At 33.9% G+C, this 15,497-nt stretch overlaps 1 protein-coding gene across 7 annotated transcripts in view; it reads left to right on the forward strand.

Annotated features, from left to right (window-relative positions):
* The window catches only part of LOC138706173 (uncharacterized), a 381,089-nt gene that overhangs the window by 303,128 nt on the left and 62,464 nt on the right, over positions 1–15,497 (forward strand). For all 7 annotated transcript variants that reach the window (XM_069835182.1, XM_069835189.1, XM_069835183.1 and 4 more), the window contains 2 exons: positions 1,536–1,613; positions 6,305–6,627. In XM_069835182.1, coding sequence (XP_069691283.1) covers positions 1,536–1,613; positions 6,305–6,627 — 401 coding nt within the window. The remainder of the gene's footprint in view (positions 1–1,535; positions 1,614–6,304; positions 6,628–15,497) is intronic.

Here is a 15,497-nt window from a genome sequence, read left to right on the forward strand (position 1 = left end):
GAGTTCGTAATCGTACTACTGCAGTAGTATTACTGTATCAATCAGGTAAGTTAATTTCGTGTGTGTTGAATAGGAGCATGTATGTTTCTTGTCCAAGAGCTCACAGTACGTAAAATATATGCTTCTCTTACAATGATGGTAACATGCTCCTATTCAATAGATACGAAGCTAACTTACCTGACTAGTACAGTAAAGGCTGGTTCACAATAAACCGGGAACGCAAACAACAACGAGAACGGAAATAAAGTTAAATATATTTATTTTGACAATATTTCCGTTCTCGTTGTCGTTTCCGTTCCCGATTTATTGTGAACCAGCCTTAATACTATTGCAGTAGTACTCTGACGTACTGCCGTCTACTTGAGCGTCCTCTTGATACGATGGCAAACATAGGTATCCTGTTTAATACGTGGTGACAAACAGTTGCATTCTGTTTCCTCTTGCCAAAGAGCTCACAGTGGAAGATATGCTTCTCTTACAGTGATGGTAAACATTTGCTCATTTCTTAGAAGATATTAATTTTAGGATCCATGTTTGTAGGGCTTTTGTTTCTTGTTTTGATGAATATTATCGCCTCTCTAAATATTGGAACCTTTTTTTCAGAGCATCCTGTATATTTGTTTGTTTTCCCTTGCTAATTCTGTTGTCAGACGAAAACAAAATGGTTGTCCGGAAATTTTTGACTGGCAGTGTACATTTAGCTATTGTATGTAATTTATGAACATTTCATTACATATAAAACAATACAGTTTAAGTTAAATGTCTTCTTTCTTGATCTATTTGTTATTTCATTTCCGCTTTCGTTCTGTGTATTTGAAGGTTCAGAGCCAAGCGCCATTTATTAAAAACGGAGAAAGCAAGGGTTAAAGTTAAGTGAATACCATAGTTTAATGAAGATTGACATATCATTTAGTTTGAATGTATGTAATTTATACTACTTGCTATATGTTTCCATTGAATTATGGTGATAACTTCATTTTAATCCTTGTTTTCTATTGCTTTAGTAAATGGCGCTTGACCCACTATGGTTCTGAACCCTTTATTTCTTCCCTTCCTCCTTTCTTCCTTGTTTCTTTTGTAATATTCCATATGAATTTGCGGGTCCATGGATCCGTTCGGATGTGTTATCACCTTTTAGCATATGTGTGCTTTTAGATATAGAACCAACGTAGCCTATGTGATTTTATTTACTGATTCAGATATCGTATTATTTAAACACCTTTTGCCATGTGCAGATAATTTTACATAGATAGCCATTATCTCATTTTTAATTTGTCATTGTTAATTTTAAGTTGTATACTGAATGCTGATGATTATCTTTACGAGATGCATCATGTGCCAAACCATGTACGAGAAAAAAGTATTGAATTTATGCAAAGTTTTATTAATGTTTACAATTCCAGGATGTTTTACCACCATTATTTAATTACATATTTTGTTAATATACAGATGGAGAAGTATCAGTATAAAGTTTGAACATTATGTCAGAAACAACGTGTAGGCGCCATTATCAATGTTTCATTTTATTGTTACAGAGGGAGCCAGTGAAGTTCGATGTCCACCTCCGAGGGGCACCGAATGAGGTGGTGCAGTTGGTGCAGAATATCAAGGATGTAAGTTCATCATACACTAACAAATTAAATTTTAAAAATGCCAAGAGATTGAAGTGGAATATTGAATCTGCATAATAATTTCCTGCCTGGTATAATTCTTCCGAAGTGTTGTTTGTTTTGGATAAACCACTGATGCCATCATTTAAACAATTTTGAATTCTGTATTTAATATATTTTGAACTAGGAAGGCTGTTTAGAAGTGCTGACATGTCAATAAGAAGGAAGTGAGCCAGTTAAATATGAATTCAGTTCTTATTTCAATATAGTTGGAATTTTATCTTGAAAACGCTGCTCTAATGACTTCAAAAGTTGTTTAGTTATCAGGTATCAGGTCTTTTTTTTTGCCAGGAGCAGTACCAGGCCTGCTCAGCCATAAGAGTAAGAAGGTGCATTGTAGGTTCGGCTCTATGTAGATCAGAATGTTGTTTGATTTCCTAGCACTGTTTACGCAATTCTTCTCCCTCCACAAGTTTTGACGACTTCAAAACAATGCGAAAACCTGACACAGAGATATAGAGGTGCTTATCAGACAGGACGACAAGTATGTACTGCAGAGTAATAAAGCTTTTTGTGCACCCATGATGGAATGAGTTGCGTGCTGACTGTGCTTCGCAGCTAAACGGCTCCATCAATCACTACACTAGACACTCCTCTCTATCCTTCTATCGTCATATCCCCTTCAGACAAACAGGAACCTGTGGGGATTTCAGTGCCTCTTAGGGTACAGCCAGACGAACTGTAAATGTCGCTGGTTTTCGACGACAAATGAAGCTGGAATTATACACTCGGTATACTCGGTAATGAGTTTTGGAATAATATTCTGGGGAAATTCCACAGATAGTAACAATATATTTCTATTACAAAAAAGAGTAATTAGATTAATAGTAGGTGCCAAATCTAGGGAATCGTGTAGGGCTATTTTCAAAAAACTACAAATAATGCCCATGGCTTGTCAGTATATCTTTTCATTAATAATCTTCCTCGTATGTAATCGTGAAAACTTTGTAACTAATTCGACAGTTCATAGCATAAATACACGTCAAAAAATGACTTTCATACTCCATCGGCAAGTCTATCGTGCTATCAAAAAGGAGTGCGTTATATGGCAGTAAAAATTTTTAATAGCCTCCCTATCGATTTAAAAAATGAAACTCAAAACATAAAATTATTTAGGGCCAAATTAAAGAAGTACCTAATTTCTCACTCCTTCTATTCTGTAGGTGAATTCTTGACATTCAGTAACACTTCATGAAATTGATACTAAAACTTTGTGTTGTACTAGTAGACTATATTGTAAATCTCGTCTATATATATTTCATCTGGACTGTGACTATAAACTAAGATTTTATAATAGTATTAAGTTTTTTGACTTGTTCCATATTCTAGCTGTAAGCATGTATGAATACCATGGAATGTTAATAAATACAATACAATACACTGCGTTAGGTGAAATGCAAGTGGCCAGACGGAGCAGTAAATGTAGCTTATGAGGTGCATTCCAAGTTCGTGTCGCAACTCGAACGCGCCTACGTCCATTTCTTCTGCTACAAATACTGCTGCTGGATGTAGCCGCGATGTGAGTTTGGTGTGTCAGTATGTTTGTCATTTCGTTTACATATTGTAGCCAGGTCATCATTTCTTGTAAACTGAAAGTATTTGACTTCGCTGTCTTTGATTTTCCTGGCATAATTATTGCATCCGAACAAGACACAACCTGGCATTTTTTAGTCTTTAAATCACACATAAGAAAACCTGTAGAAACTGCTTTCATTTCAAAACTTCCCAGTCTAAGTAACTAATTATTTAAGTTGAATTCAGTTTAAACAAAAAACACGTCAATTTAGATATTGAGGGGGAAATCTGAAACCAGGCTTACTTGCATTTTATATTTCACCCCCCACCCCCATTCCCCCCACTTTGAAATTTCAAATGGCACCCCTATATTTTTATACTTAAATATGAAAGAGCATTCAATTGTTTATACGCCTCATTCATTTATTTTCGCATCTTTTGTTTTCTATAGTCGCCTGGAAACCTGTATTTTTGTTGTTATCAGTTGATTGTAGGATGAAAACACAACTTATTTTGTGTAATTTCTTAAATTTAATCAATAAGGATGATTTATGTTTTCTCTTCAAGAATATACACCATTTTAAAATAATTTAATACACAAACACAACTATTACATGAAATGCTCAATAAGTTTTTATAGCTTTATTCTCTTCAGCAGTAATCAACAATAACAACAATCCAGGTTGCCAGGCGACGATAAAACAAAAGATGCGAAAACAAATAAATGAGGTGTATAAACAATTGAATATTCTTTCATATTTAATTAGTATAAAAATATAGGGGTACCACGTAAAATTTCAAAGTGGGAGAGGCTGGGGGATGGGAGGTGCAATCTAAAATGCAATTAAGTCTGGTTTCAGATTTCCCCTTCAGTATCTAAATTGACGTATTTTCTGTTTAATTTGTATTCAATTTAAATAATTAGTTATTTAGACTGGGAAGTTTTGAAATGAAAACTCTGTATAATTCGTATTCTTATAATAATAGCAAGCAATGATCAGCTATAAAGCGAAACCCTAAAAAATTAAGTATAACAAAATCTGAAAAATGTTACATTTTGTGCGTGACTGTCACAACACATTGCATAACAGAAAACTCGCAATACATACGTAAATGTTAACTCTGTTAATTAAGAGTCATTGTGTTATGCTCCTAAAAATTAAATATAACAAAATCTAAACTTCTAAAAATAATTGGAGAGCTGTCGATCAACTAAAAATTTTGATCTGTTAACCGGATGGTTTTAATCAATTAATCGTCCAATTAATCGAATTTTAATCGATTTTAAACAGTGGTCGTCAAGTTTGAAAAAAAAAACGTTTTAAAAATCAAAACAAAAATGTTTAATGTTATTAATGTAGACTATATCGGAAATAATTAATTATTAAGAATCAATTGACACTGATGATGTGCAAAAAGTTTGAAAAAAGAAAAATTTCCAGTTTACATTTATTTATAGTCACATCTTTTTGCTCTAGCCAAACATGTTGACAATATTTTACAAATTTATTCGATATTAATTTCTTTAACACAGGATACAGCTTTCGCTATTAGGTGCTCTAACGTTGATTCAGAAGGTGAACTGGAAATAGCAACCTTGGAAAGGACGAACAAGTTTAAGATGATACTGGAGACTATTTATGCCTCCACTATAACTGAACAATTTTCCACATTTCTTACAAAACACCGTCTTTCTGTCTGTCACCTTTCCATTCAATGGTTCATAGCCATATTTGTAACTAAAGTTCACAAATATACAACACTGAATGCACTGACTTCTGAATAACCAACAATCATGCGCAATCTTTGAAAATGAACTGTTAATCTAGAGCCATCGACAACTAATGGACAAAGGCAGGTGCATGTGGACGAAACAAAAGTATTCAGTTCCAAGGAATATCATTACTGGGATCATTAACCTTCTTTCAGTTGCAAACTTCTATCTTCGAATGGTTGTTTTGACAAAGGGACAACATATCCTCAAATAAAATACAATATATGGTCTTTTCCTTAGTTGACGAAAGAAAATGATCGCATAAAAAAGCGATTAATGAAGGATTTGTGCATAGTTGTGCTTACAGTATTATGCGTTTAGTTTTCTGAACGAAAAAGACAAGAACATCAGTTCACACTAATGACATGGATATATTCATCCATGCTAATGACCTGTCAATTATAGCTCAAGAGTTTACCCCACCAAATGATACATATACATCACAAGGCAGTAATGTTTCCTTCATTACACGATATTTTAATCGGTTCGATTAATCTATTAAAACACATTTGATCGGTTAATCAGCTTTTAAAATTAATCGGTTCGATTAATCAATTAAATCGACAGCTCTCCAAAATAGCATTAACGTGAAATAAAGATATAACGAACCACGAACTCATCAGTAATCAAATTTAAAAAGAAATTGATATGTTTCTAAGTTTTCAGTACTGTAGAATTTTAAGTTACACAAAATCAGGATGTGCATAATACACTTTTCTGTTTTTATGTTTTTCGGTAGCATCATTCGTTTCATTTTCTCTCCCGTTATTCTTTTCTTTTTAATTAATAATAGAACTATAATATGTAAGAAATCTTACGGTTGCTCGTTAATTGATTTTGACCTTTTCTGTGATAAAATTTCTAGTTAGAGATGTTGGAATCTATAATAAACAATCGCCCTTTTTCCGGTTTTTATACTTTTCGAGGATATTCCTTATTAACTTCGAAACTGAATGATGTAACAGATAAAAACAATCCCAATTTCGTTTATATCAGCGTTCATTACGATAAAATTAAAAAAAACGGAATCAGCAAAATAGAGAAATACCGTAAATTAATTGGGAGTAATTAATCTATTAATTAATCAACCAAATGTTCGGAATAATGGCGTAAGCTTCTAAGGCACGTGTCTATGAATTGTGGTTTCTGGGCTTCTGCCACGTCATCTAGGTTGCTGGAGCTAACATTTCGACCATCTTGCTGTGGCTGTCCTCAGAGCTGAGGATCCAAGAACTCCTCAGAAAACCTTTTACCAGCCTTAATTTTGGATTTTGGATTGATATATAATTGCTTTATTACATTCATAAGTTTCATATTTATTTCTATTGCCTTATATTTATTGCAGGTGGCAGAGCAATTCCTGTATCACTGGAAGACGTTCCCCATCATCTTGCCACCTCCACTCACTGTGTCAAGTGCACCACTGCACCAACATCAACACCAGCACCAAAACTCTACAGGTGGCAACAGCTCTGAGCTCAATGCTGTGGGCTCAACTGACAGCAATGGCTCATCCTTATCTCTGGCTCGACGGAGCAACAAGCATCTCAACATGCGTGACCTTTTTCTGGCACCATCATTCGATGAGCTTGATGCTGTTGCTGTTGATGCAAAAGGAGAACCTAGAAGACTTAACAATAAGCAGCTCGAATCCATCAGGGAGAGAGGGTAAGTGAAGACTTCTGTCAGATGTTTATTTTCTTGGTAGTATTGCTTATTTGTCATAAAAGAAAGATTCATTGTGGCAGTTCTTCACTAGGAAATTTTAAAACGAAAGGTTTTTGTAGATTTTATTAGTAAAATAGCAACACGTCCACATCTGATAAAATGACAAGATTATTAAAAATTCTATATAGAGATTATGTTGACAATTCATGTCACATAATAGAAGTTCTATACTGAACTAATCAGAAGTGGTAGGTGCACAGATGGCTATAGCTCTCCCTCTACACCTATGCATTCTTATTCTTTTCTTTACCATTCATCAGTGACAGACGTTTGCTCCGCGACCATATATTTTACCATCCACTGGTGCCATATAGTTGTTTCACACGTGACAACCACTCAGACAAAATAGTTTACAAAATCTTGCTGAGCTTGAAGTGCATCAGGATGGTAATACCTGAACAGATAGTGCCTGGAATATGATGTACAGCTTACTCTACCTGTCTTCATAGGCAGGAAAAAAGATTTGCTTTGGCCGAGTACAGAGCTAATAAAACTACAATTTACACGCCAGTTCTGACTAGATTTTGCAGAGCGAAGAGACACACACACTCACACATGCACTATGAAAAAAGAAGTAATTTTTCACCATTAGGCAGAATTGCTAATTTCCGTCAAAATACACAAACACGCTTTTATAACATCATAGTATTTTCTGCATGCTTGATGTAAACAAGTTACGTTTAAAGATTTTTGTAGTGCTACTGCTATAATACACCTTGACACAGAAAGTGGTCGCTCTCTTGTAGCATGAATTTGTCTAAGTGTCGTCCAGATTAGTGCGAGGTTCACACGGGGAAATATTAAACATGCAGTTCTGAGGCTGAAATCAAGTCGTAGCAGTGACGTCACTAAACGACATTTTATACATTATGATAAATATATAGTATATGATATTTCGTAATTTTCACAATACTTTTTGGACAAAGAATTACAGATGCAGACATTCAGACAGAAAATATGTTATCCAATTCAGAACATTTATGGTTCAGTCTATAATATCTCAAAAACTACTTTTCATTCGGAGTAAAGTATGATGGAAAGAACTGCTATGATACCTTTCTTCTATGTACTGGATATGTTTGTATTTAATAATATTATGTTGTTTAATAGAAATTGTACTGTAAAGCTTGTATTTGAAAGTAGATTGCTCTGCCTTTATATGGGCAGTACCGGTATACAGTAATAGCAAATTTCTTACATTTGAAAATGTTTTTTATGGAGTAGGTCGCGATAATTTTAGTGTTAAATACATAATCCCTGTGTTAAGTTCATATTAATCATACTTTTAAAAGAATTATACTGAATTTCACCTACATTTATTATAATAAATATTATTTAATACCTGCTTGTAAGCTATGTATTTTATCATTTGTAAAAAGAAAATATTGCTAATTTTTTGTTGAATTCATTTAGATACCAGTATAATATTTAAATAATGAATTCGCACAAAAAGTGGAATTGACACCCTTAAGTAATTTATTTGTATAAATTTTAATTTTAGCATTGATTCAATTGCATTTAAATAATACACATGATGTAACACACATCCTGTATAAAAGGATATTAATGCCTTGGCAAGTTTATTGCAGTAAAAATATGATCTGTAGTGCAAAGAAGTGAATTACATCAACAGACTTATTTTCTTCATTATTATTAATTTGTTAATGTTGGAAGTTTTAGTTTAATTATTTCATAATGTACTGTAGAAAACATACATTTCTCTTGCCACTTTCTTGAAGCAGTGAAATAAAACATATCACGATGCAAAACTTAGGTATCTGCACAGTGTTGAGAAGAGAACTGTCTCTATGCAAGGAGTTGGAGACTACTTCTTGCTTTCCACATTGTAGCTACCATACGATTTGCATCGATCTGAAAGCTTGTAACTGGTACATTGTCTCTTATTTTGTGTTTCTGTAGAGTAGCTGTTGATGCTGATGCTGTTGGCATAGTAACCTTGTCTTCCTTGTGCTTCTGCCTTAAGGGTGATATATTATTCCAGTGCCTGACTTAGGACACACGATGGACAGAAAAGTAAAATAAAAAAAGTTTAGTTTTCGTTGAAATTTTAATAAAAAATTATATTATATGACTAGAATATGTTTATACATTTCCTCAATCAAAAAATGAGTGACACATGCCAAGTAGCTACAGAGTGCTTGCTGTCTTCTGTTCTTAGGTCATAAATGTTTGTTGCAGAAACGAAAGTCATATTTGACTTTGCATCAGACCACAGCTATGTCAAAATGAATGCAATCAGTACCTGCAACAAAGATGGTAACAAATGTTACAAATGCTTTCGTTTTTTTTAAATTACTGGTATATCTTTTTATATAAAATTTGTATATTGAATTTTTGTTTCTGTTTCATTTTCGGATATTTGTAAAGTTATTAATTAAATGAGACATTTTAGTGATCAGTGAACTACTATATTATACATGGTTGATCAACATAATATAATCATCATATCATCACTATCAACACACAGTCATCTCCTTTATCATCTTCAATTGTATAATCATCACTAGAGACGAGAATTTCATGCACTATAAAATCCCAAAATATGCATGCATTCATGCACTATCAAACTATGAAACATGCATGATCAAGCAGAAAATACATTAAAATATGCACTTTCATTTTTGGTCCAAATCTCTTATTTCATTTCACTTCACTTCACTTTTTTTTTTTTTTTTTTTTTTTTTTTTTTTTTTTTTTTTTTTTTTTTTACAACCTAACATCATTTCTAAATTGGTTTCTGTGAGGTTCCTGCACTTGTCAGTCAATATATTTTTGTAGGCAGAGAATGACCTCCCTGCATCATAAGAAGTTATGGGTGCAAACTTAAATGAACATATTTGTGACAGTATCAGGTAAAATTCTTCATTCAAGTGTCCGACACAAATAACCTTCTTCATTGAACAAAAGAATTGTAGTCCAGGTTCGCATTATGACCCTGCCCAGTTTGTTTTTCGCCGCTACACCCACTTTCCCACGGGAATAACTGAGGGATCTATGGAATTCTTTGCAGATTCTTTCCTTTTTTGCATTCTTGCAATATGTGAAGTAGATGTGACATGCTGGTCGACTTGAAACTTTTTAGTACATTTTATCTGACATTATAATGGACCTTACGGTTACCTAGACCCGATTTAAAAACGGATATCGTAATTTAATTAATTATTTTAAAGAAGTTTTGATATTTTTTACAAAGAACAACTGCCATAGAAAATATTCGGAAACAGAATAGCAGTGCTTACCTCTTTACTGAAACAATCGCAGAATACGACATCCCCAACTGATCTAATAAAATCCTACCCTTTAATTCACTGTGCAAAGGGTACACTTTTGGAACCTTTAATTGGAAGCATATTAGAACCACATTAACACACGTAAACAGAATAAACAAACACATTAACCACTTACGAGGTTCACACACTACAAAGACAGTATAGTAAATGATTCTAATTTTTTAATCTAAATTGCTACTAGTGCTGGAAAAGGGAGAGAATTTACAACCTCCCTGAAAGAGGGTGCTTTTGACCTAAAATATTTGTCGGCAGTTTTCTTGAACCCTCTGTATTTCCTCTCTATTATTCTCAAAGTATCCAAAGTAATAAATCCATTTATGACATGCAGCCTGTGGAGGGTCGTGGATAAAGTCTTGTAAAAATTAATTTCCGTCCAGAGAAAGGTCCTCTAACATCTTATAGTGAAAATCTTAACATTTTATTTCATTTTTCTACTATTTATTTTTTTTTTTTCTTTTCCTTCTTGGTTAATTCAAAGGTTACGATCAAAATACGCACACAAAGTAACCTCCAAACTTTGCAACTTGCGTGAAAACACTTCTAAACTGCCAGCCCAGACTGGACTACTGTGGAAAAGTAAACAAAACAATTCTTGGTGTGTGTGGAGAAACTTCCGGGCTTATACCATGTTGTCTTGGTGCTAGTGACTGACATTGCGACCGCTGTGTTGTGGTCATCTTGATTCCTGAAGTTAAAATAGGCGACATAAAAATCGAGAAACTGAGGTGTTCACTCAAAACCATTAAAACATGCATTTAAGTTGAATATAATGTATATTATATGCATTATTAAGCTAAAAATTTCTTAAATATGCATTATGCATGTTTTCATTCCCAAAAACGCCAAAACATGCAAATATGCACGGAAAAAGCACACATATTTGGAACCCAAATGTAATGAAATGGATAAGTATTTTTGAGCTAAATCCTATGTTCCTATAAAAACATGCATTTGCATGGAATTCTCGTCTCATCATCGTTATTGTCGTCACTATCACCACAGTCACATTCATCATTGCTACCACCACCACTACCTCTTCAGTCATTTCTATCAGCTTCTCCCGTATTATTATTGTCGTCATCTTCCTGCTCCTATTTCATATTCTGCTCCTCCTTATTACCATAACCACCATCACCACTAAAATTAATATCACAATTATAACTGTCTCTGTTGTTAACCTCTCTTCCATCGTCGTCATCATCATCATCATCATCATCATCATCATCCTCATCATCCTCATCATGGTGGAAGTTCATCATTTGTACAATACAGAAAACAAAATACAAGGACATACACAAACTATATAGGAAGATAATCAATCTGAAATAGTTATATGTCAAATTTTACATAAATGTATTCCGTGTGAGTTACATTGTTTTATGCAGACCGACATGTCAAATACAACACGGTTATCAGCTGAAATATAAGAAATTCCATCCTGTGTTATAAGTCGCCATTGCTGCATAACAACTTCAGTGTTGTGCCCTGACAAGTTATGTACGTAGAGTGTGCAGGAAGAGAGGGGAAAAAGAAGAGAACCTACATGAAAACATATCTGTGATATTTGTTACTGACAGCCTTGAATGAAGAACTTATTAAATTGCATCTGTGTATAGCTTAACCTCTTTGGCTTAAAACACACTCATTGCTGTGATACCTATTGCACTTGTCTCTCTGTATAAAAACAGTTACTGATTGTTACTGATTCTTTGTGCTACACTCTATTTGCTACAGATTTTTCTATCACGTTGGCTTTGTACTTTATGAGCAAATTATGTACTATGTAATAAGTCAAAGCAAGACCCAGCTGTGGAAGAGGAAGTGATCTAAGTAACACTTTCAGGTTCTATTAGTTCAAGCACAGTTTATGTTTGCACTCAATATTAAGCATAAAAAAATTATTCCTTTTCTACCAGCTCTAGAAATTTATAAAACAAAATTCCTGAAATAATAAAATGACTTCCTTAATAAAATTTGGTTAATTCAAAGGTTACGATCAAAATACGCACACAAAGTAACCTCCAAACTTTGCAACTTGCGTGAAAACACTTCTAAACTGCCAGCCCAGACTGGACTACAGTGGAAAAGTAAACAAAACAATTCTTGGTGTGTGGAGAAACTTCCGGGCTTATACCATGTTGTTTTGGTGCTAGTGACTGACGTTTCGACCACTGTGTTGTCTCAGAGCAGTGGATTCCAACGTGGTATAAGCCCGTAAGTTTCTCCACACACCATGTTCACCAGCCGCGGAAGCCTACGCCAACACTTAAAACAATTCTTGCCTGACACTGCAGGATGATGTGTGAACAGATGCATTCCCAATGCAAGCCACGTACTCCAAAACTTTGATGAAGTTAATTATTTTAAGAATACATTTAATTTGAATTTCAGTTTATATCTAATCTTTAAATACGCATTTCGAAAAAAATATGACAATCTGATATCTTATGTGAATATAATTAAATTGAGGTTCGAAAACTTGGGTTAACAGCATCTGATATAGTTTTAAGATGATCAATTTTCTTCCCTCAATAAAATTTTTATATAAAACTGATGTAAATTGTAGTATTATATACTTCTTTGAAGTCTGACTTCCAGTAAACTTTTTTCCTATCTTCGTCATTAATTGAAATCTTTGAAGCAATGAGAATGTAAAATATTTGATTCCTTCCCTTCATACCTCCTACAGCGTATTAGACAGATATAAATTCTAGAAGTTATACAGGTTGACAAGAGCAAGACCATTAGATGTTTACATGTAGATCCTCATGTGTAAGTATTATTGTATTACACCAAGATCAAGTTCTATATTGTAGTATTTGATACTGCTTTTGCCACAACTCCTTGTCCGTATTCACAATATCCTCGAAATATATCTTAATTACAGTAACAAATTGTCAAGGTAACTGTTTATTATGTCAACAGATTTTTATCTTAGGCTATCACTCGTGTCTAATTTACTAAAAGTTACAGAACATGACAATAAGAATAACATTTTTCAGTCATGGGACTGCTCTAGACCATTATATAATAATATGTCGTTGATGTAAGTAAATCGTGTCATTAGAAGTTGTTCCTCTCCTCCCTCTTCCTGACCTCGACCCTCCTCTCTCACTGCTGTGGAGTAATGGAAAATATGTCTGACCGTGAAATGAGCTGGCCAGGGTTCAAATCCTGGTTGAGACAAATTATTAGTTGAGATTTTTTCAGAGTTTTCCCTCAACCCATTAAGAGTAAATGCTGGGCAAATTTCGGCTCTGAACCCTGAACTCATTTTGCTGGCATTATCTCACCCTCATTTCATTCAGATGCTAGATAATCGTCACAGTTCATAAAGCGCTGTAAAATAAAAATAAAAATAAACATTAGTCCCTTTCAATTTGTTGGATTTTTCATGTTACAGCTAATATCTTAATAGTTTTTTTTATGTGGACGAGTAACAAATCTGTCATATAACCAAAATTCCGGAATACTGAGTTATTTCTGTTTATTTTTTAAACAGTAGGCTTAATTTGTAACTCTGTCTGTCAGCATGCACGTAAAGAATAGTACATTATGCAACGAGCCTATAATGATAGTAATTCAGAAGCGAGTATGGATATTTATGAAACGAGCACAAGCGAGTTTCATAATTTTCATACGAGCTTCTTAATTACCATTATAGGCGAGTTTCATACGACTTTTTATGCTCGACCATATTTCTAACTTGAAATTATTCAGATGTATACATTTTATTTGTATCTGACAAGATCGGAAGTGACCTTGTTCTAGGTCGTGAATTGTGAGATGTGCGCAGACGCGAAAGTATTGATTTTTTCCGAGGAACAATAATGTCATTGACCTTGTGTAATCCCGTTAAACTTGGTATAACCTTGATTATTGAATTCGACATTGAAAAACGAGATGACAAATTGAATTTATTTGAATATTATTTACAATATATTATATCTGAACTGCGACCGAGCACGAGCGCTACTCATTCGGTCTCAAATTTTGTTAATACTACTGTATCTTCTTTTTATATTGCTTGTATTATTTTATTTGTATTTCTCTTTGTTTGTTTTGTAATTATATTTCTTTATTCTGTATATTTTAATTTAAATAAATTAATTAATTAATTAACGCTAATTATTATAGTAACAGAACATAATCTTCTGCGACAGTATTGGATTTCCAGCCTCTGTGACTTTTCGCTAATTCTCTTTCGATTGCATATCCGAGAATAATCGATACTTGCGGTTTTATAACGGTACAAAGCTGAATTGTCATTGGCTGAACACCTGTAAGCTGAGTTGTCATTGGCTGAAAACACCTGTACTTTAATGAGTAGGTGTACTTTAATGACATGCATTAAAGGACTGCTACCAGGTGTATAATTACTACATTTCGGCATGGTCGAGCATAAAAAAATTATCACTTTCGCACAGATAACTCTATATACTATATTATACAAACCGGTATGTATGTTTTTATTTTAAACAATGGCAGGGCCTTAACTTGCCATTATTTGCCCCGACTCTAAAAGCATGGCTCATTGCTGAGAATCGTAGATCACTTAGTTCGTCAGAGACTATCCAGAGTGCATCACAGGCAGTGGGTATACATTACACTCGTGATGGATGATGATGATGAGGATGACGACAACGACGGTGGTGGTGGTGAATTGTTGGAATGTCACAGGAGAACTGGAGTACCCAGAGAAAACTTCTGTAATGCCTGAACCAAGTTATAAATTTAGTGAGGATCAACCAGAATTTGAACTCGGACAAATGTTATAAAATAATTTACTTAAGTTATTTAACCCCTGGCCGAATGCACCTGTCTATGAAGTGCCTCGACTTTAAATAAATTGTCTCAATTGGCAATAAGAATATTCTAGGTATTCCACTTTCAATTTAATTTATTTCACACGTCTGTTGACCCTTCTACCTTTGTGTGCTTGATATTTGAAATGCCTATTCCAACCAAGCAGCAACGCATCTGATAGATGACGAAATTCTTAGGCGAGGACTCAGTTTTCAGAATGAAGGAGAAAATTATTAATTAGAGAAAATGAACTGATCAGAAGATGTAAACAAGAATGTGATTTTGGTTCATAGAGGGGAGGGTGACCACAAGGATTCTGAACATATTTTTTATTTTTTGTAGCGAAAACTGCTTTCTAGTTTTCTGGACTTTCATAAAACATATAATTACAGTATTTAATTAAGCTGATGGCGCGTTTTCTCGACAAAAGTTATTCAGAACTCCTTGATTTGGCTTGGAGAATATATACAAATTACTAAAATTGAGCAGAAAGCCGTAATTTTCATTTTATCTAGTTAGTGGTACTTATACTTAGGCATTTAAGGTGTGTGTTCTTTAATAGACTTCAGTGTATGGTACCGTTGACAGACGGCGACTGAAGTTAATGTGCTTGTTTTGATGTTCCTTGAATAGAGGGAATTGAGATGTATTATGAGTTGGTCTGCCATTTTGCCTTGTGCAAATTAAAAAAAA

This window comes from Periplaneta americana, chromosome 9 (genome assembly GCF_040183065.1).
Source record: "Periplaneta americana isolate PAMFEO1 chromosome 9, P.americana_PAMFEO1_priV1, whole genome shotgun sequence".
NCBI lineage: Eukaryota > Metazoa > Arthropoda > Insecta > Blattodea > Blattidae > Periplaneta > Periplaneta americana.